This window comes from Salvelinus fontinalis, chromosome 13 (genome assembly GCF_029448725.1).
Source record: "Salvelinus fontinalis isolate EN_2023a chromosome 13, ASM2944872v1, whole genome shotgun sequence".
NCBI lineage: Eukaryota > Metazoa > Chordata > Actinopteri > Salmoniformes > Salmonidae > Salvelinus > Salvelinus fontinalis.
Window position 1 is genome coordinate 41,483,364 of NC_074677.1, and position 24,012 is coordinate 41,507,375.

The window sequence follows — 24,012 nt, forward strand, 5'->3', positions numbered from 1 at the left end:
ATTCTGTGAACGGTCTTGTGTACGTTTTAAATGTACACAATACCTGTTAGCAAAGGTGTCAGCTAGAGATGACATGCAGTAGCTTGCAGGGATTTGTAGTAAAGCATGATGTCTACTTTTATGCGAACTAGCATTTTCGAATTGGAGTAAATAGAGCCAAATATATATTGATAAGTCACCTTGTCCGAGAGAGATTTACATGGTTGTCACACGAAACAGACTTTATTTTAAGTGTTTCTAAAATTCCCTATGAGAAAATTGGTGGAAAAACAATTAGAACCATTTTCCTGTTTGACCGCTATGTTTTATGGGTATGTCATCACCTTATTGATATCAATAAAACGTCACAATACAGTGCAGAGCATTCAATTTGACTGCTGAGGGGCAAGAACAACCCCAGCTCCGCTAAAACCATTAAACTACATGCCGTTTAAGGGATTGTTCAATAAATGTTTGGTTTTAATACCAATCACCTCTTGAAGAGCATAGCCAGAACACCACATTTCCGATTCCCATCTTCACCCTAGATATAAACCCAAAACCAACCGAGGAAGGTTACACTGCAACGTAAACCTCATGCACCAGGGTTTCCACTAGGTAAGTCAGATTTCACAAGCAAAGTAAAAATTTGGCTAACAAATTAGCTTTTTGGTGTTAATTTAAGGGTCAGGTATAAGGTTTGCAGTGTGGTTAAGGTTTGTTTTATAATAAAATGTTAAGATAAATTGCAGGTTTTAACCATAATTCTGACTTTGTGTTAACTAGTGACAACCGTCCCTGTTAGACCAGAGAACCTTTGATCCAGGGACCTGTATTATTGTACCAGTAGTCACAAGAAAATACTCTCCATTAAATAAAAGATTGCTCTGAATTTAGTTTGAGATTCACCATGGAATGCAGCAAGTTAAGCTCACAAAATAAAGTAGTAATAGAATAATCTACATGAGACAATCATGATCTAAAAGTCAGTAAAAAAAGAGGAGTATGATGCCTAGCATTTTATTGGAAACACTGATTTGATTTTGAGTGACATAGAAACCCAACCAAGGCCTTAGCGTACATTGTTCAATGGGCTGGGATGTTGGGGTTACATTGAAGGAAATGTGATCATGTGTACATGTCGAAAGTGAATGGGTGTAAAATCAGGCTCAAGGAAGAAAACGTGCCCATGAATGGAATGCTTGTTTTATAAATCAAAAAGAAAACCCATCTTTGCTCTGTGAATGGAGAAGTACGGTAAAAATCTTCTCTATCAACTAAACATTCAAGTAATTTTCAGCTATTTCTGTAAATCTCTGAATAGAACACAAATTATTTAAGAGTAAAAAAATATTCTCAACAAAGGGAGAAAATAACTCATTACTTAATTAACCACCCTGCTGACCCCTCCGTAAAAATCCACACATCCCAATAATTGAAAGATATTGCCAACCTGGCCCGACCCAGTCCATCCCTAACCACTGAGTAAATATTCAGTTCTATTTAAGCTTGTTGATCAGTTATCTATTAGTTGTTCCTTGAAATGTTAACTTTAACTCCAGAACCAAACTATTAAAAGTACCCTTACCTGAGAAGGTAGCTGATAAACGGAAAAGATTAACAGACATGTTGAAAAAGAATGATAGACTGGGTATAGTAGTGGAGAGAGAGTTGAGTTCTAGGGGCATAAACTATAATAAAGATGGGACGGGAAATAAGAAATGACTGGTTTCTTTATAGTCTCATGTCATCAGTATTTCCATAGTCAATAGTTAAAAAGATTTCATAATTTATCTAAAAAAAGAAAATGTAACTAATGCAAGTCGACTCTCACAAATTTACACAAACACTCGCCATGAACTCCCAGAATCCAAGGACTGTAAAGGCAAGAGTTTCCATTCAGGAAAAAAAACAACCTTGCCCTCTCCACTTTGTTTTCCTTATACGTAGCGCGCCCCCCCTCTGTATTTGTGGCCCCCAGTCTTTGCCCTCCCTCTTCTTAAAAAAGGTCACACCGTGGAGATTGAGAGATGTGGGCAGAGCAGAGGAAGGGGTCGTGCAAACCAGGAGAAAGGGCATTAAAAAAAAAGAGAGGAAGTGACGGTGATGATACTAGCTCGGATGGTCGAATCCCCATAGCGGATGCTGGAGTTTTCGACTGAGGACGGATCGGACATCTGAGGTGAACCTGAGATTGAGAGGAAGAGGGCAAGAAAGAAACATTACTATGGAAAATCAACATACTAATAATAAGTTATGATGAGAGGCACCACTAATCTTGGCAGCTCGTCACAGGTGTAACATCTTTGATACATACCTCAGTGCGTCTAGCATGGGTAGCAGGTTAAGTAGAGCCGTGTCGCTTGGGTCGCTGAACCACGATTTGATGGGTATTGCGTTGTCTGTGAGGTGAACATAAATGTTTGACAAGAGGGTACGGAGACAGCCCAGATCCATGACAGAACTGTTATAACCCAAAAGCCCCTTCTGTATAAGCAATCCAATGAAAACGGCACTTGGCATCTACCTAAACTTAGTTTGAAATAATAAATAGCCAAATATACTTAACATATAATCCTGTGTGAGTTGTACAGGTAACTGACAAAATTAAAGGAAACAATAAAAGGAAAACACCAACATAAAGTGTCTTAATAGGGTGTTGGGCCACCACGAGCCACCAGAACAGCATCAATATGCCTTGGCATAGATTCTACAAGAGTCTGGAACTCTATTGGATGGATGTGATGCCATTCTTCCATGAGAAATTCCATCATTTGGTGTTTCGTTTATGGTGGTGGAAAACGCCGTCTCACGAGCGATTTCAGTGCCAGCAACAATGATATTTGAATCACATTTTGAATTTGCTTTAGGATATTGAATAACTAACTCAATTAGCCAGTATCCCTGCACATCAACTTAGTTCTGGTACCCTTTGTATATACACCAAAGCTATCGTTACTCATTGTGAATCAATTATTACATGTTTTACTTTTCTATTATTTTACTTTTCTATCTTTCTCTCTGCATTTTTGGAAGGGCCCGTAAATAAACATTTCACTTAGTACACACCTGTTTACGAAGTAAACGACAGAATGACAGAATTTATGAATTGAACTTGTATTTCATGATTTGAAACTGAATTTAATGAATATTGTATTGTTTTAAAATGCAGTTTGAATATTCTAATCTAATTCTAATTCAGTTTCAATATGGTAGATATTGCATTCATTGTCTGTGTATCAAGTATAAACTATAATTTCAAGTTTCAAATAGCATATTCAACTTCTCAGATTCAGTTTTCAAATTTAGATTCAACATCCTGGTACTTTGCCAGCCAGGAAAAGTAAAGGTCACCAGAACAGAATCAAATGCTCTCTGTGGTAAACTGAAGCTTCTGACAGTTTCTGTAGCCAATATGGTATGTTTAATTTATTTTCTTCCTATGAATTTGGCTCTAGCATTTGAACCGTTTTGGCTATAAACTATTATGACCCCATTCCTGAAAGCAAAGACTCTGTGGAACACGGTCGTTCCCCTTTACGATGATCACAGGGTGCACAGAACACATTAGAAGTGTGTCACAATTAAGAATATAGTTGAATGGCCCGGTCATAGCCCTTCTAAGGATAGCCTTTTCACTCCCTATTTAAAAGCTTGCTCTTGTGACTGACTGGGTTCGAATTAGGTCTCCTACATGTCACAAGACTATGTTAGCCCACTTAGCTAAAGCCTATAGGGATAAGTTCAGGAAGTGAATGTAAAGGACAACCTACTTCTTGCTTAACGAGTACTGCTTCCCCCTGACTCAGCTCATACAGTACCGAGATCAAACTCAGAACTTTTGCCTCAAAACACACGACTGCCCTCCTGAAGCATTCCCACCAATTGTGCTATTAAAAAAAGGCCTTCAATTGTGCAAGGGGCGACCCTTCATGCTGAGAATGGAGTTCCACAAATCCCCATCTGCTACACTAATAGAAGTCTTCAAGATCCAGCAAGGTTACTCATCAAAACAGTTTGGTTTGGTGATACATGCTACTATGATGCGCAACCTGAAGACCTGTTAGATGTGTTCGTGACCGTTAGCTTGCCGAGATAAAGCCTAGGCATTGGTCCTGTGACTTGGATAGGTCTATTCAAGGTGGTGGTCAAAGGAGGGGTGAAATGTAACAGGTGGTTTGGTGACCACGCTTGCGTGATGGGTAACTTGTCGGAGACCTGAAAAGTTGCATTGTCTGGCGCACAGGACACCTGGGTTAGAACCTCATTAGTCAAACTAACATCTCTTCAGGTCTCAGGCAAGGTTGTGTAACAGATGTGAAATGGCTAGCTAGTTAGCGGGTACGCGCTACTAGCGTTTCAATCAGTTACGTCACTTGCTCTGAAACCTAGAAGTAGTGTTGTACCTTGCTCTGCAAGGGCCGTGGCCTTTGTGGAGCGATGGGTAACGATGCTTCGTGGGTGACTGTTGTTGATGTGTGCAGAGGGTCCCTGGTTCGCGCCCGAGGTCGGGGCGAGGGGACGGTCTAAAGTTATACTGTTACAGTTGCGCATCACATGCATGGATCACCAAACCACCTCTGTTACATTTATTAAATGAGTGCACAGATCCTTCTGCTTGCCACTGAAAGTGTTGTGCATTAGGCCTGATTTCGAACACAGGCAGTTATATTGATGCCGTGATCTCAAATAGCTTGTTGCCAAAACGGTTCAAACGCTAGAGCCAAATTTTAAAAAAATCGGAAGAATATAAATTCAACATGCCATATTGGCTTCAGAAACCGCCAGAAACTTCCGTTTTTTCCCAAAAAGAGAGTGTTTGATTCTATCTGTTCTCCTCCACCTTTCCTGGCTAGTAAAGTACCTCGATGTTGGTTTGGTTTTAAAGAGGAATTTAGACAAATTAAATTTGAAAACTGAATCTCAGAGGTTGAACATATGAAACTTTGATACACCCTAAATTATAGTTTGTAAACTTGATACAGACAATGAATGCAATATACCATATTGAAACTTATCATATCAGTTTGAATATTCAACGAAATTTTACAACTGAAAGCAATACTCATTCAGTTCAGTTTCAAATCATGAAATACAAGTTCAATTTATGAATTCAATGATTACATGTGTGCCTTGAATTCAAATTCAATATCCTAATACAAATTCAAAAACAATCTGTTGGCACTGAAATCACTCCATAGCTGCTCCAGAATCTCCCATACTGTTCAGATCTGTTGACTGAGGCACACACACACTGTTTAAATACCCTATTCTCCTTTGAGACCACTCAAAGTCACAGATCTGTTCTTCTAGCCATGGTATCCAAAATGATGCGCAACTGGGCATTGTTATACATTAAGCTAAAGTCCTGCATGGGTCAGTTTTTTGGAGCCGCACCCGCCCCGGCCACATCAATTCCGAGCCCCACCCAATACCCGATATCAGGGAAGATCTCTCTAACCTGACCCACTCGCATTGAATTGTTCCGAGAGCCAATCCGTGACCCACAAAATAACATCAATTTATTTCAATTGTTTTTATGACTCCAGGCTATTAGGCTATTCCCCTTCCCTACATGAATTTGTCTGCATGTCTATCCAACATTTGGACAAAAGGAAACCATGCCATGAATTAATAACAATATCTTATTTTCCCAATACGATGCCGCACATTATTAACTGAAATCACTTTGAAAAAAAAAAGCTTTCTAATTAGCCTTCTTGTCTAATGAAAGCCTATAGCCGACATAACAAAGCCTTTACATTCAATATTGTTTAGTTCAAATAAATATTTTAATTGAAACAAACAATTCCGAGAATCGAATAGGCTGCAAAAATAGCCTACATTTATTTAGTAGTCTATCCTCATATCATCATACCGTTCCTGTACCATACCTGGGTATACGGTATTACCGGAAGTGCACACAAGAGGCGCTATTTTTATTTTTTAAAATACAATTTTCATCACTGAACAATTTAGGCAACAGGGATCTTGATCGAGAAAGGGATTGAACGTCTCTAGTCTGGGTACTAGTCTTTTTAGCTAACATTCCACTCCATGTCATTGCCAAAGAGACCGGCGTTTCAGCAATCTCAATTGCCGAATCTCAAAACATTCAATATGCAGCTAGATTTTGATGGACTGGTTTTGTCTGGACAAACAAAAAAGTATTGCTTAACTGGACACCAACATGTTCTGTGGAAGAAAAAAAGGGATATAGCACCAATATTTGGATAATCGTAATTGGATTATAGCTGTGAGGGTTATCGAATCATGATTGACTCCTCCGTTCTCCTCGAGCTCATTAATGATGAATGTTCATATTTGAAGATGGCAGAAAGGCCAGTCTCTTTAGCAATGACAAGGAGTGGAATGTTAGCTAAAGAGACTAGTACTCAGACTAGAATGACTCTGCTGTAACCAAAAAGCTTGATTTTTGACAACTACCCACTTAGCAAACAAAATGTAAAGCTGGAGCCCTGAGCTGGATATAATTTGACATAAGTCATTATATGCAGGGGCGGAGCACCCCCCCCCCCCCCCTAGTGACTTATTATCTTTCTTAAATGGTATACGGTATATCGCCCAAGCCTAACATGTAGTCATTATAACATGGTAACAGCTGCTTACCAGGATGGATGCGGTAGGCTCCAGGCGAGTTGTCCAGGATGACTACGCTAGACAGATCATTGTGCACCACAGAAAGATCTTTAAAATAGCTACCCAGATCCAATGTACAGTGCTAAACAGAGAAATGAAAATTAGGAATAAAAGTGAGTTTTATGTTGCAAAAGAGTGATAAGTGTAACTTTACATAGAGAGAACCTATAAATAATGACAGAGACAATCAAGGCCGGTTTCCTGGACACAGGATTTTTGTTTAAAGTGCTTTTTAGTGTAGGACGAGGCATAAATCTGTATCCGGGAAACCAGCCCTCAGAGTGTAAGACTGAGCAGAGTGCATAACTGTACAGAGCTGAAGTGAACCTGTCAGTGGGTTTGTTTACCTGTCTGTAGTATCTTCGTTTAAGGATGTCTCTGTCTAGCTTGTCAGACACGGCTGAGCCATATATTTCCATACTGGCCGTGAAAACCACCAGCTCATACCACTGACTCACCTAAAAAAAAAAAAACGGGTTGCATCTCACACAAACAGCTAAGAGATCCACCAAACAGACTTGCACAAAATTATAAATCAAATAGATTAACTGTATAGTACACAACCCCAAAATGAAAATGTATTGATTGCTAGCTCAAAACACTACTCAAATACATTTGTCGTCATCACGGTTGTCCAATTACCCCTACCCTGACTGACAGTCCCCCTCATTCTATCACCAAGCAACCAACCCTGTCCAATCCCCCTCCAGCAGAGGCTTTAAATACACACACCTTTCCCTAAAATCAGTGTGGCGAGCGTGGTGAAACTGAGAAGACACCGTCTTGTCTGTCATTGAGTTTTGAAGCATTCTACCTGACAAAGTCATGTTAGAATATTTCAGTTATCCTGTAAGAGCTTTTGTGGTGAATCCATTACAGTGTTTCAGATGCCAAGATTATGGTCATGTTGCTGCAGTGTGTAGGAGGGAGATTCCGAGATGTGAGAAGTGTGCAGGAGGGCACGGGACAAAGGAATGTGTAGTATCGGTGAAAAAATAAAGTCAATTGTGGCAGTGCCCATGTTGCTGGGGATCAGAATTACCCGGTGCGAGAGAGACAAGTTGAGGCTGCCAGGGTCAGAGTAGAACAGAAGGTGTCATATGCCGAGGCAGTGAAGAGAGTAGAGCAGGGCTTCCCAAAGTCGGTCCTCGGGGCCCCAAGGGATGCACGTTTTGGTTTTTGCTCTAGCACTACACAGCAGATTCAAATAATCATCAAGCTTTGATGATTTGAAGTCAGCTGTGAAGGTGTTAGGGCAAATACCAAAACATGCACCCCTTGGGGTCCCGACGACCGAGTTTGGGAAACACTGGAGTAAAGGATGATGGGTCACGGGTGAGTACCAGGCCTTGGGCAATACCGAAGCAGAAATGCGTATCACTTTGTAAGGGTGGCTTCTTCACATTCATTGCCATGGTTATCAACTGTAGAAATAGAACGGAAATCACAGAAAACAGACGGCTGTGGTGGGAGCTGCAGAGAAGTACATTTTACATTTACATTTTAGTCATTTAGCAGACGCTCTTATCCAGAGCGACTTACATACATTTTTATTACAGAGCGAGTGCATACATTTTTATTACATTTTTTACAAACTAAGACAAGGATATCCCTACCGGCCAAACCCTCCCTAACCCGGACGACGCTATGCCAATTGTGCGTCGCCCCACGGACCTCCCGGTTGCGGCCGGCTGCGACAGAGCCTGGGCGCGAACCCAGAGACTCTGGTGGCGCAGCTAGCACTGCAATGTACTTGGGTGTATGAGGTTTTACTGCAGAAGAGTTACAAGGTGTGTGGAACGAATAAGTACTGTCCTCCCAGGCCAGTAGTGGAATGGGGTGGTGTTATCATTTTTAGGAAATAGTGGTATAGACAGTGTACAAAACACCTCTTTCCAAGACAGACTGACCAGGTGAAAGCTATGATCCCATATTGATGTCACTTATTAAATCCACTTCAAATCAGTGTAGCAGACGGGTTAAGACAATTTTAAGCCTTGAGACATGGATTGTTAACCGTGTGCCATTCAGAGGGCGAATGGGCAAGACAAAATATTTAAGTGTGGGGTATGGTAGTAGGAGCCAAGCACACCAGTTTGAGTGTTAAGAACTGCAACGTTGCTGGGCTTTTCACGCTCAACAGTTTCCCATGTGTATCAAGAATGGTCCACGGCCCAAAGGACACCCAGCCAACTTGACAACTGAGGGAAGGAAGCATTGGACAAGATGGGCCAGCATCCCCGTGGAACGCTTGACACCTTTTAGAGTCAATGCTCCGACAAATGAAGGCTGTTCTGAGGGCAAAAGGGGTGCAACTCAATACATTAGGAAGGTGTCCCTAATGTTTGGTACACTCAGTGTAGGGTTAGTTGGTCCTTTTTATTTTTGTATCACAAAATGTAACGTGATCGACTACACTCCCGCACAGTAGGTGGCAGCATGAACAAACAAAAGGTGCGACCGCCACGATACCAAAGAAAAAGAAACGTCAGCGCCAGACCATAACAGTTTGCAAGTGTTTGTTACAACACACCTTTCCTCTTATAACCTTTCCTTTGTGTTTTGGATGCATTTATTGATCACATAAGTTCTTATTTATTGATTTGTATTAGAATTTGATTGAGAACATTCACTGTTACTAATTGATATGTTTACCATAACTTTATTTTACTAATGTTTTAACTTTCACTCCTGTGATATTCCTTTGAAATGTTATGAGGTTTATAAGTACATTTATATGCATTTGTTTTACCATATATCAGATCAGTCATGTATTTTATTTTTTCCCCCCAGTTAACCATCCTTTCACCGTAATCGTCCAAATATCCATTCATCCTTCAATATAATTTCATGATTTAAACTGCAATAATAAAACTGCCATCCTCCTCTCTGTATTTTAAGTGGACACCACGACAATAGCCCCAACTCAAACGTCAAGGTACAGTCCTTTATTCAAAGCACAACTAAGCAGTCGTTGGTACCAAGAAACACTTCAGAGAGAATAAACAAGATGCTAACACAAAAAGTATTTAGCTGCTTGAAATCCTATAACCAAAGCTTATTTGAATAAATGTTCATACTTGCTACTATATTGTACTTATTTGGATGTTGACACAAAAGTCCCATCACTTACCACTTCTAAGAAGAAGTCCACATGCGGCCTTTTATGTACTAAAAACCTGAAAGGATGTTTGTCAATTACCACCTTCACGGGAGAGAAAGAGAATATGAATAAAAGAGAATAGGTAAGGTTAGGCGTGTCAGTCAGTCTGGTGTTTGTTGACAAGGTGACAGCACGACGCTAATTAATCAGACAGTGAACATATAGGCCAATACCGTTAGGATGAAGTCTGGTGGAGTGCATGGTCTCACTTTAGATCTCCCTTTGGATCTCCCAGCCCCATCATTGTGGGAGTGGACTAGGGTCTCGTCAAGGTCCAGCACCAGAATCTTCCTCTTGACTGCATCTGATGAGCAGGAGCCCAAGTCCAATCACAGTCAATACCACAGAGAAAAACTAAAACAAGTAACCTCTCATTTTTCAATTTCAAAGCCATAGATCTCTGGTCTCTAGCCTGGTCCCAGATCTGTTTGTTAAGTCATACCAATAACTCCTACTGTCATAGCCTGGTCCAAGATCTGTTTGTTCTGTCACGGCAACCCCTTACATTCAATGTCATGACAACGACAATAATAGTTTAGACATAATAGACATTTACAAACAAATACAAGAACACGTTTCAGTACGATACAATACGCAAAAAAAAAAAAAGATAAATGTATCAATAATGGCTGTTGATGTAGAAAAGGCTTTCAACTGTCTTGAATGGTCTTTCCTATTAAAAAATAAATAAATAAACTCTGCAAGCCTTCAACTTTCCAGCTGAAATACATGCAATAAAAATATTATAATTATCTTAAAGCAAAAATATACAAATACATTATCTGAAATTGCTTAAGAAAGGGAACAAGACAGTGATGTATTCTCTCCCCTCCTGTTTGCACTGGCAATTACAGAAAGAATTAGACAGGACCCAAAACGTAACAGCTATCAGTATTGGTAAACATGAATATAATCTAAACTTATTTGCCGATCTCCTGATATACCTGACCAATATTGAAAACTCAATGCCCCCCCTTGTTAAAAAATAAATCTCAGGATATAAAATGTACATGTAAAAAACTGAAATAATGGCAACAGGTCAAATAAAAAGAATAACTCATGATCTACGGCAATACTTTAAGTGGACCACAAAAAATATAAAATACTTAGGATGCTTAATAAGTGACAAAACAAATATAAAAGATGACTTTATCCCATTACTCAACAATATGAAAATAGACCTAATTAAATGGAACAATCTTCCTATGAATCTTATAGGTAGAATTAACCTCTTCAGAATGGCATGGCTCCCAAAATGTATATATTTTTTATTCTCTGTAATCCCAATAACCCCACCGAAGACATTTTTTTTTTATACATTTTTAAAAGTATACTCTTCCATAAGTCTTTATATAGTTTTAACCTCTCAGACTTGGAATTGTATCTACTCACCACCCAAGGCTTTTACTTGAGACATATGTTTGAATGCACTACAGGCCTCCCGAGAGGCGGAGCGGTCTAAGGCGTCACTACAGCCCCGGGTTCGATTCCAGGTTGCGTCACAGCCAGCCATGACCGAGAGATCCATGAGACGGCGCACAATTGTCTCAGTGTCGTCCGGGTTAGGGGAGGCTTTGGCTGGCCGCGATTTCCTTGTCCCATCGCACTCTAGGGAATCCTTGTGGCAGGTGTTTCCTCCGACACATTGGTGCAGCTGGCTTCCGGGTTAAGCAAGCAGTGCAGCTTGGCAGGGTCATGTTCTGGAGGATGCATGGTTCTCGACGCTCGTCTCTCCCGAGTCCATAGGGGAGTTGCAGCGATGGGACAAGACTAACTACCAATTGGATATCACGAAATTGGGGAGAAAACAGGGTTTTTAATGCACTAAAAAGGAACAATGGGTACATATTGAAGATGGGTTGGACGATACTCTTATCAATTACTTTTTTTTCCTTCTTTTTTTACATATCTGGAAAACAACCAATCCTCCATCGTTAAGACAATGGAAAAATAATATGCTTCATTATCTAAATATTGTCAGAGTGTGGGCAACGGAGGAACAAAACGGTGCAATTTGAGGACGTGGCAGAGAGTAGCGCAGGCACTAGAGATAGGAGTGAGAACAAGTGGGTCTGGGCAGGTGTGATGTTTGTGTGTGTCTGTATGTTGACTTTTCTTACAGTACAGAACATACAAAAGACAAGGCAGCAGTAACAGATCTGGGACAAGATTAAGACCCTTTGACCTTTTAGACACTATAGTGGCAGGATACTTACCCAGTCTGTTTCTGGACACAGGCGACAGAGGTAATGTGTCATAACGCACTGTTTGGTACTGGATTATCTGCAGAGGTAGAGATGCGCAACGGTCACAATTGATTAACTGAAATGTCCAATTACCAAAACTTAACAAACATATTTAGGGGATAAACACAATAGGCCATTTGTTAAATACATTGTGGAGAAATACCAGCGTGCTGGAGTACTTTAAAAATATATTCCTTTGTTCTCTGTTCACTTGGAACTAGGCCTAGATCAGTTGTGTGAATTGAACAACCCTCTGATGGGTTCCAGACAGATGTCTATAAAGAAGTTATTTCTGTAGGTGTCAGTGTATACTGACAGTCAGATAGTTGTGGGTACAGTAGTAGTGATGCGCAGGTTGACTCAACCTGTAGTCCCCGCAGTTATGTCAGAGTGCGGCAGGTTTTAGGGTCATGAAATATTGTGTGGATGAAGGGCGGGTGGGTGGCAGGCGGTTTGAATAGAGAGAAAATAATGCATAAAAATGCCTACATGTATAATTCTTGTGCAAGTTGTATCTATAGGCGACATGGAAGTTTTATATTATTTTTTATCTGCCGTTAGTGCACAGCCTTAGCCTAAGCTTTAGGGCCTAACTGCAGCACGCCAAATACACGCCAATTGCCAAATGCAGAAAACTTGGGCAGATAAAGTAAAGTCAATAAAGTGAGGCAAAAACAACAATCGCCGTTCATTCAATAAGAGAAGTTAAAAATAAATAGTGAGTGAGACCCAGAAAAGTAGTCTGTCTGGGAAAGATTTGGTTAAGTGGTAAAAGAGGAGGAATCGTGTGATGACCGTGAGGCGCAATTTTTGTTGTTGTTGACAGTCACAAAATGGGGACTTCAAAATGGCACATCAAGGGAGCTGAACTGTTCCAGCCTAGTCTCAAACTAGACGTATCATAGTAAATATAAATCCAGGACTCAAATTAGTAAAATGTGTTACGTTTGGTATGGTTACATAAGACAGGTTACTTAAGGCAAAAACAAAAGTAGGGCGATTGGTCGAGGTGGATGGGTGGACATACAACGCGAACGTCTAGAAACCCAAAGGTTGTGTGTTCAAATCCCATCATGGACAACTTTAGCATTTTAGCTCATTAAGAACTTTGCAACTACTTACTACTTTTTAGCTACTTAGCATGTTTAGGTTTAGGTGAAGGTTTAGCTAACTCCTAACCTTAACCCCTAGCCTAGCTAACATTAGCCACCTAACTAACGTTAGCAAAAAAAAAATGGAATTCATAACATTGTATGAATTACAATTTGTAACATACACAAAAGTATGTGGACACTCCAAATTAGTGGATGTGGCCATTTCAGCCACACGTTGCTGACAGGTGTATACAATTGTGCACACAGCCATGCAATCTCCATAGACAACCATTGGCAGTAGAATAGCCTTACTGAAGAGCTCAGTGACTTTCAACGTGGCACTGTCATAGGATGCCACCATTCCAATAAGTCAGTTTGTCACATTTCTGCCCTGCTAGAGCTGCCCCGGTCAACTTTGTGCTGTTGTTGTGAAGTGGAAATGTCTAAAAGCAACAACGGCTCAACCGTGAAGTGGTAGGCCACACAAGCTAACAGAACGGGACTGCCAAGTGCTGAATCGTGTAGTGTATAAAAATCGTCTGTCCTCGGTTGCAACACTCACACTACCAAGTTCCAAACCGCCTCTGAAAGCAACGTCAGTAAAATAACTTAGTCTGGAACTTCATGAAATGGATTTCCATGGCCAAGCAGCCTAAAATCACCATGTGCAATGCCAAGCGTCGGCTGGAGTGGTGTAAAGCTTACCGCCATTGGACTCTGGAGCAGTGGAAACGCGTTCTCTAGAGTGATGAAACACACTCCTTATCTGGTAGTCCGACGGACTAATCTCCTGGCATCCGCCAAACCCAGAACGCTACCTGCCCCAATACATAGTTTCAACTGTAAAGTTTGGTGGAAAAGGAATAATGGTCTGGGGCTGTTTTTCCATGGTTGGGGCTAGGCCCTTTAGTTCCAGTGAAGGTTAATCTTAATGCTAAAGAATACAACAACATTTTAGACAATTCTGTGCTTCCAACTTTGTGGCAACCGTTTGGGGAAGGCCCTTTCCTGTTTCAGCATGACAATGCCCCAGTGCACAAACGAGGTCCATACAGAAATGGTTTGTCGAGATGGGTTTGGAAGAACTTGACTGGCCTGCACAGAGCCCGGACCTTAACCCCGTCGAACACCTTGGGGATGAATTGGAACGCCGACTGCGAGCCAGGCCTAATTGCCCAACATCGCTGCCCGACTTCACTAATACTCGTGGCTGAATGTTAGCAAGTCCCTGCAGCAATGTTCCAATATCAAGTGAAAAGCCTTCCAAGAAGAGTTGGGACTGTTATTGCAGCAAACTCCATATTAACGCCCATGATTTTGGAATTAGCTGTTCGACGAGCAGGTGTCCACATACACTAGACGACCAAAAGTATCATACAAAATGGATGATGACATCCACAAATGAATAAATACCACACGAAACGATATCATACTAATTGGAGTGTCCCGGATTTATATTACCTCAGTCCAGGTTGACTGTTCAGATGGGTTAAATGGAATAGTAGCCTAACTGAAATCTGGACACTGACTGTAGGTTTATAACCTCTCATATAGCCTACTACAATATGAGCTCCGGCAGAATTAGGGATTTCTTACAGTAAAATTATACACCAAATGTAAGTTTGCTGGGGTGGGGGGGGGGGGGGGGGGGAATATTATTTCATTCTTTCAGCATCTTGAGAGAATGAATACGCGGTTAGGGATCATCTGTAAAAGGTGCTATCTTTATCAGCATCATAAAAGCTGATCGGATTTCAACCACATAACATTTGCATCCAAACTGAACTGAAATCTTATGAAAAACATGTTTGGTCATTTTAACAGCTTTCAGTTGCCTTAAAACCATTCAAACTGAAATTTGGGATGGGAAATCCCTCACGTTAATTTAGAGTTCTTGCATTTCCCCTTGGTCCATAAATGTCTTAACTGAATGGGAGAAGCAGAAATTGAAATGTATGCCTACCAACTTCAACTACACTTAACAAAAATATAGAAACATGTAAAGTGTGTTTCCCACATTTCAAGAGGTAAAATAAAAGATCCACACGCACAAAATGTTTCTCTAATCGTGTGCACAAATTTCTTACATCCCTGTTATTGAGCATTTCTCCTTTGCCAAGATAATCCATCCACCTGGCAGGTGTGGAAAATCAAGAACCTGATTAAACAGCATGATCCTTACATAGGTGCAACTTGTGCTGGGGACAAAAGGCCATTCAAATGTGCAGTTGTGTCACATAACACAATGCCACAGATGTCTCAAGTTGAGGGAGCGTGCAATTGGCATACTGACTGCAGGAATGTCCACCAGAGCTGTTGCCAATAACTTTTGTTAATTTCTCTACCATAAGCCGCCTCCAACATCATTTTAGAGAATTTGGCAGTACATCCAACCGGCCTCACAACCGCAGACCACGTGTAACCACGCCACCCCAAGACCTCCACATCCGGCTTCTTCACCTGCGGGATCATCTGAGACCAGCTACCAAAACATGATGAAACTGTGGGTTTACACAACCTTAGAATTTCTGCACAAACTCTCAGGGAAGCGCATCAATGCTGAATGTGAATGCTGAATGAATACCAGGGTCTTGACCTGACGCAGTTTGGCGTCGTAAACCGACTTCAGTGGGCAAATGCTCACCTTCAATGGCGACTGGCATGCTGGAGAAGTGTGCTCTTCATGGATAAATCCCGGTTTCAACTGTCCATGGCAGACATGTATGACGTTGTGTGGGTGAGCAGTTTGCTGTTGTCAACATTGTGAACAGAGTGCCCCATGGTAGAGGTGGGGTTACGGTATGGGCAGGCATAAGCTACAGACAATGAACACAACTGCATTTTATTGATGGTATCACTGTGCAGTCAAGTTGCTCTGACGAGATCCTGAGGCTCGTTATCATGCCCTTAATTCGCCACCATCGCCTCATGTTTCAGCATGATAACGCATGGCCATGTCGCAAGGATCTGAACACAATTCCTGGAAGCTGAAAACGTCCCAGTTCTTCCATGGCTTGCATACTCACTAGACATGTAGCTACCCACTGAGCATGTTTGGGATGCTCTGGATCAATGTGTACAACAGCGCGCTCCAGTTCCCCCCCAATATCCAGCAACTTTGCACAGCTATTGAAGATGAGTGGGAAACCATTTCACAGGCCACAATCAACAGCCTTATCAACTCTATGCAAAGGAGATGTGTCGCGCTGCATGAGGCAAATGGTGGTCACAGCAGATACTGATTTTCTGATCCATGCCCCTACCTTTTCTTTTAAGGTATCTGTGACCAACAGATGCATGTCTGTATTCCCAGACACGTGAAATCCTTAAGATTAGGGCCTAATGAATTTATTTAAATTGACTGATTTCCTTATATGAAATGTAACTCAGTAAAAGTGTTGCTTGTTACATTTATAATTTTGTTCATTGTAGATCGAAGCATTCGTTCTGATGATTTATGACATTCTGGCGAGCAAAGGCTTATTTAGTCTTCTAGGGCAACAAGTAGACCAACAGAAGAGAAGCTGCATGTATCTAATTATAGACAAGTTGACTAACAAAATGTCGAAAAATATAAGCATAAACATATGCCTATCTAAAAAGGCCTGTCAAAATATGGTTCTGACTGTACAGCAGAATATCTATATTTCTGGGTTAGGGTCGGGTGCGATTGCAGGCGTGTGCGGTGAACAAACAGCTGACCTGCGTATCACTACTGGGTACACAAACACTTACTGTCTAATAACAGTTATGGGTCATGGCAGGACATGTTAGGATTCAGTGTTAGACTCTGCTGGCCGCTGTGGAATACATCACCGGGTCACTAATTCTATACTTTACAAAAATGTAAACGTAACAAATTGAATTAATTAATTCGAATATGGATTTCACATGACTGGGAATGCAGATATGCATCTGTTGGTCACAGAAAAAAAAAGGTCCGTAGAACAGAAAACCAGTTAGTATCTGGTGTGACCACCTGCAGCGCAACACATCTCCTTTGCATAGAAGTGATAAGGCTGTTGATTGTGGCCTGTGGAATGCTGTCCCACTCCTCTTCAATGGCTGTGCAAAGTTGCTGGATCATTTTTATATATACACACACTACCATTCAAAAGTTTGGGGTCACTTAGAAAATTCTGTGTTTTTGAGAGAAAATCAAATTTTTTGGTCCATTAAAATAACATGAAATTGATCAGAAATACAGTGTAGACATTGTTAATGTTGTATATGAATATTGTTGCTGGAAACGGCAGATTTTTTTATGGAATATCTACACAGGCCCATTATCAGCAACCATCACTCCTATTGTTCCAATGGCACGCTGTCTTAGCTAATCCAAGTGTATACTTTTAAAAGGCTAATTGATTATTAGAAAAACCTTTTGCAATTATGTTAGCAGAACTGAAAACTGTTGTTCTGATTAAAGCAATAAAAAACTGGCCTTCTTTAGACGAGTTCGGTATCTGGAGTAGCAGCATTTGTGGGTTCGATAACAGGCTCAAAATGGCCAGAAGCAAAGTACTTTCTTCTGAACCTCGTCATTATATTCTTGTTCTGAGAAATGAAGGCTATTCCATGCGAGAAATTGCCAAGAAACTGAAGATCTCGTAAACACTGTGTACTACTCCCTTCACAGAACAGCACAAACTGTCTCTAACCAGAATTGAAAGAGGAGTGGGAGGCCCTGGTGCACAACTGAGCAAGAGGACAAGTACATTAGTGTCTCTAGTTTGAGAAACAGACACCGCACAAGTCCTCAATTGGTAGTGGCTCACATCACACCATTATCCCAGAAACCCTAGACCCACACCAATTGGCATACCACCCCAACAGATCCACAGATGATGCAATCTCTATTGCACTCAACACTGACCTTTCCCACCTGGACAAAAGGAACACCTATGTGAGAATGCTATTCATTGACTACAGCTCAGCATTCAACACAATAGTGCCCTCAAAGCTCATCACTAATCTAAGTACCCTGGGACTATACACCTCCCTCTGCAACTGGATCCTGGACTTCCTGACGGGCCACCCCCAAGTGGTAAGGGTAGGGAACAACACGTCCGTCACGCTGATCCTCAACACGGGGGCCCCTCAGGGGTGCATGCTCAGTCCCCTCCTGTACTCCCATTCACTCATGACTACATGGCCAAGCACGACTCCAACACCATCAAGTTTGCCGATGACACAGTGGTAGGCCTGATCACCGACAAGACAACCTATAGGGAGGAGGTCAGAGACCTGGCCATGTGGGGCCAGGACAACAACCTCTCCCTCAACGTGATCAAGACTAAGGAGATAATTGTGGACTACAGGAAAAGGAGGACTGAGCACACCCCCATTTTCATCGACGGGGCTGTAGTGGAGCAGGTTGAGAGCTTCAAGTTCCTTGGTGTCCACATCAACAACAAACTATCAAGGTCCAAACACACTAAGACAAGACCATGCCTATTCCCCCTCAGTATACTGAAAATATTTGCCATGGGTCCTCAGATCCTTAAAAAGTTCTACAGCTGTACCAGAGAGCATCCTGACTGGTTGCATCACTGCCTGGTATGGAAACTGCTCGGCCTCCGACCGCAAGGCACTACAGAGGGTAGTGCGTACGGCCCAGTACATCACTGGGGCCAAGCTTCCTGCCATCCAGGACCTCTATACCAGGCGATGTCAGAAGAATACCCTAAAAATTGTCAAAGCCTCCAGCCACCCTACTCAGACTGTTCTCTCTGCTACCGCACGGGAAACTGTACCGGAGCACCAAGTCGAGTTCCAAAAGGCTTCTTAACTTCTACCCCCAAGCCATAAGACTCCTGAACAGCTAATCAATGGGCTACCCAGACCCCTCTTTTACACTGCTGCTACTCGGTTTATAATCTACGCATAGTCACTTTATCTCTACCTACATGTACATATTACCTTAATTACCTTGACTAACCGGTGCCCCTGCACATTGACACATTGTACATAGCCTCACTTGTTATTTTTATTGCTGCTGTTTAATCATGTTTATTTCACCTTTATTTAACCAGGTAGGCTAGTTGAGAAGAAGTTCTCATTTGCAAACGCGACCTGGCCAAGACAAAGCAAAGCAGTTTGATACATACAACAGAGTTACACATGGAATAAACAAACATACGGTCAATGAACAGTAGAAAAAAGTCTATATACAGTATGTGCAAATGAGGTAGGACAAGGGAGGTAAGGCAATAAATAGGCCATGGTGGCAAAGTAATTACAATATAGCAATTAACCTCTCTGGGATAGGTGGGACACTAGCGTCCCACCTGGCCAAAATCCAATGAAAATGCAGAGCGCCAAATTCAAATAAATTACTATAAAAATGTAACTTTCATTAAATCATACCTGCAATACACCAAATTAAAGCTACACTTTTTGTGAATCCAGCCAACGTGTCAGATTTCAAAGAGACTTTACGGCGAAAGCAAACGATGCTATCTGAGGATAGCACCCCAACAAACAAACAATCATATTTCAACCCTCCAGGCGTGACACAAAACGCAGAAGATATAATTCAAGCCTTAACTTTGACAAGCTTCTTCTGTTGGCACGCCAATATGTCCCATAAACATCACAAATGGTCCTTTTGTTCGATTCATTCCGTCGATATATATCCAAAATGTCCATTTATTTGACGCGGTTCATCCAGAAAAACACCGGTTCCAACTCGAGCAACATGACTACAAAATATCTCATAAGTTACCTGTAAGCTTTGTCCAAACATTTCAAACTACTTTAGGTATTTTTTACGTAAATAATCAATAAAATTTAAGACGGGATATGCTGTGTTCTAAACTGGAGGAAAACAATGTGTAGACAGGTTTTAGGTCACGCGCCTCTAACAAAGATTACACTTACCTCTACCCTCGTTCTGAACAGTGCTACTTCTTCATTTCTCAAAGGAAAAACCTCAACCGATTTCTAAAGACTGTTGACATCCAGTGGAAGCGATAGGAACTGCAAGAAAGTCGCTTAGAAATCTGGATTCCCAATAAAAACCCATTGAAAAGAGTGACCTCAAAAAAAACAATCTGAATGGTTTGTCCTCTGGGTTTCGCCTGCCAAATAAGTTCTGTTATACTCACAGACATGATTCAAACAGTTTTAGAAACTTCAGAGTGTTTTCTATCCAAATCTATAAATAATATGCATATCTTAGCTTCTGGGCCTGAGTAGCAGACAGTTTTTGGACATGCTTTTCATCCGGACGTCAAAATACCACCCCCTATCCCAAATAAGTTTTAGACACTGGAATAGTAGATGTGCAGAAGATGAATGTGCAAGTAGAGATACTGGGGTGCAAAGGAGCAAGATAAATAAAGAAATAAATAAATACAGTATGGGGATGAGGTAGTTGGATGGGCCATTTACAGATGAGCTATGTACAGGTGCAGTGATATGTGAGCTGCTCTGACAGCTGGTGCTTAAAGCTAGTGAGGGAGATATGAGTCTTCAGCTTCAGTGATTTTTGCAGTTTGTTCCAGTTATTGGCAGCAGAGAACTGGAAGGGAAGGCAGCCAAAGGAAGAACTGGCTTTGGGGGTGACCAGTGAGATATACCTGCTGGAGCGCGTGCTACGGGTGGGTGCTGCTATGGTGACCAGTGAGCTGAGAAGGCGGGGGCTTTACCTAGCAAAGACTTGTAGATGACCTGGAACCAGTGGGTTTGGCGGCGAGAGTTTAGCGAGGGCCAGCCAACGAGAGCGTACAGGTCGCAGTGGTGGGTAGTATATGGGGCCTTGGTGACAAAACGGATGGCACTGTGATAGACTGCATCCAATTTATTGAGTAGAGTGTTGGAGGTTATTTTGTAAATGACATTGCCAAGTCGGGGATCGGTAGGATGGTCAGTTTTACGAGGGTATGTTAAGCAGCACGAGTGAAGGATGCTTTCTTGCGAAATAGGAAGCCGAGTCCAGATTTAATTTTGGATTGGAGATGCTTAATGTGAGTCTGGAAGGAGAGTTTACAGTCTAACCAGACACCTAGGTATTTGTAGTTTTACACATATTCTAAGTCAGAGTTGTCCAGAGTAGTGATGCTGGACGGGTGGGCAGGTGCGGGCAGTGATCGGTTGAAGAGCATGCATTTAGTTTTACTTGCATTTAAGAGCAGTTGGAGGCCACGGAAGGAGAGTTGTAATGGCATTGAAGCTCGTTTGGAGGTTAGTTAGCACATTGTCCAAAGAAAGGCCAAATGTATACAGAATGGTGTCGTCTTCGTAGAGGTGGATCAGAGAATCACCAGCAGCAAGAGCGACATCATTGATGTATACAGAGAAGAGAGTCGGCCTGAGAATTGAACCCTGTGGCACCCCCATAGAGACTGCCAGAGGTCCGGACAACAGGCCCTCCGATTTGACACACTGAACTATATCAGAGAAGTAGTTGGTGAACCAGGCAAGACAGTCAATTGAGAAACCAAGGCTGTTGAGTCTGCCGATAAGAATGTGGTGATTAACAGAGTCGAAAGCCTTGGCCAGGTCGATGAATACAGCTGCACAGTAATGTCTCTTATCGATGGCGGTTATGATACCGTGACACCCATGACCAGCTCTGAAACCCGATTAAATAGCGCAAAAGGTACGGTGGGATTCAAAATGGTCGGTAACCTGTTTGTTAACTTGGCTTTCGAAGACCTTAGATAGGCAGCATAGGATAGATATAGGTCTGTAGCAGTTTGGGTCTAGAGTCTCCCCCCCTTTGAAGAGGGGGATGACCGTGGCAGCTTTCCAACCTTTGGGAATCTCAGACGATACGAAAGAGAGGTTGAACAGGCTAGTAATAGGGGTTGCAACAATTATGTTACTTTTATTTTCTACTCAACTATTTTTTGACTTAAGAAAAAAATAAGTTAACTTCTTAACGCATTGTTGGGTAAGGTTGTAAGTAAACATTTCACTGTAAGGTCTACACCTGTTGTATTCAGAGCATGTGACATAAAATGTGTCAACTGCACATTCCCTCAACTTGGGACATCTGTGGAATTGTGTTGTGTGAAAAGACTGCACATTTTGGAGTGGCCATTTATTGTCCCCAGCACAAGGTGCACCTGTGTAATGATCATGGTGTTTAATCAACTTCTTAATATCCCACACTTGTTAGGTGGATGGATTATCTTGGCAAGTGAAAAATGCTCACTAACAGGGTTGTATACAAATTTGTGCACAAATTGAGAGAAATAAGCTTTTTGTATGTATGGAAAATTTCAGAGACATTGTATTTAAGCTCATGAAACAATTTAAAATGTTGCGTTTTGCTCAGTGTAGTAGCACATGTTAAGACAACCCGTATTGATTACACCTGTTTGACAGTTTTCCTCGAGGTCTTTGAAATGTTACCATGATTTAATTTGGAATCAAATAGCACAGTGAAGTACCATTCAGACCTTTTAATAGATAGATTGGCGTGTGTATGAGTTTCCGATTAACTGTCTGTCAAGAGCATTGGCAAGTCCAAATGAGCAGTGTGTATATTAGTTTATCCAGTTTCCAATATCACTTAGCCAAGTGATATCAATTTGGGGAATACCTTAGCAGGGGCCAATATTATTACACTTTTAGTTCTAGAAAACTCACCGTCCGTAACTGCTTCCTGAGTATGTACAGAATAAACCCCCATATTCTAGATGTAACTCCGACGAAAGTGTGAATGCCAAGTAGGCGGTGACGGGTCTTCAGCATGGTACAACCCGAGCGACTCCAGTTGAGTAAAAGGACCTCAGCCTCTTCCTTCCCGAACCTGCAGGTCGAGTAGACACTGGCCAATGGCAATCGTGTGCTCAGTTCAAATCTCACTTTCGCCACACTCCACTGAAAATGAATGAACAAGTAAAAAGTAGCCTACAACGCAAAACCGTCATTAAATACGAAAGCGAGGATTCCAGACGAATAACATTCACTTGTTCTCGGTCACTACCTAGCCCTCGCAAGCTAGACTTTGATTAAAGTGTGAAAAGAAGATGTCTTTATGAAATGCAAACAATGCCCTTCTAACCTTGCTTAGTTTCGTTGATAAATAAGTTGGTTTACGAAATATGGCAAAAGTCCCAACTAGACGCGGTCAACGCAACTTTCAAGGAAATGGACAGAGCACCGCCATAAGTGGCTGGCTGTCACTTCCGTAGAGAAAAACATGCGCTCCTTTCAAATACTTTCCTCCCGCGAAATAGTCACATCCAGGCCACAGGCATTGACCTCAATATGGTTAAGACCAGCATTGACCAACAGGCAGGTCATTAGAAATACACTACTGCATTGTAATATACTGTAATCTATTATGAAGCGCAATCAATGACCGTGGTGGATAAAATAACGCTAGACAGAACTATTTTGTTACACCCAGTCCAGACAACCGCTAGGCTGCAGTTCTGTTCTAAAACGACTCCAGTCCAGACAAACGTCTACAGTGTAAATTGGGACCATAAAATTATGAATTAGAATACTAGAAGGGCCATGAACCTTACTAAGATTGTCCAAAATGTCAGCCACGTTGGCCAGGGAGTTGGTCTTACCCGTGATGAAATGTTTTCCACACATATAGCCACATTGGACACCAGGTCCCCACATTTCCTACACCGAATTCATTGATGATAAGACTTAGACAAGTTGTAAATGCAACAAGTACTCATATGTTATTATATAATAGCACTCACAGCTTTCCAAGAAAACAAAATCTGAGACATGTATGGTCTGTTTGCATATATTTCAGAGGCTATTTAAATCAAATCACATTTTGTCACATGCGCCGAATACAACAGGTGTACAGTAGACTTTACAGTGAAATGCTTACTTACAAGCCCTTAACCAACAATGCAGTTAAGAAAAATAAGTGTTAAGTAAAAAAAAT

The 24,012-nt window shown here is 41.5% G+C and overlaps 1 protein-coding gene across 2 annotated transcripts; it reads right to left on the reverse strand.

Annotated features, from left to right (window-relative positions):
* Positions 1-997: 997 nt before the first annotated feature.
* LOC129868706 (CTD nuclear envelope phosphatase 1A-like) lies at positions 998-23,339 on the reverse strand. 2 transcript variants are annotated; one of them, XM_055942890.1, is made up of 9 exons: positions 23,161-23,339; positions 22,743-22,976; positions 12,019-12,085; positions 9,976-10,106; positions 9,773-9,844; positions 6,987-7,097; positions 6,610-6,721; positions 2,297-2,381; positions 998-2,167 (listed from the first exon to the last, which is right to left on the reverse strand). In XM_055942890.1, exons 2-9 carry the CDS (start codon positions 22,845-22,847, stop codon positions 2,092-2,094), a joined length of 759 nt encoding a protein of 252 aa, XP_055798865.1. In that variant the 5' UTR covers positions 22,848-22,976; positions 23,161-23,339; the 3' UTR covers positions 998-2,091. The 2 variants fall into 2 exon arrangements, with proteins under 2 accessions (XP_055798865.1, XP_055798864.1); XM_055942889.1 differs by having other exon boundaries at positions 22,743-23,339.
* Between the last annotated feature and the right edge of the window lie 673 nt (positions 23,340-24,012).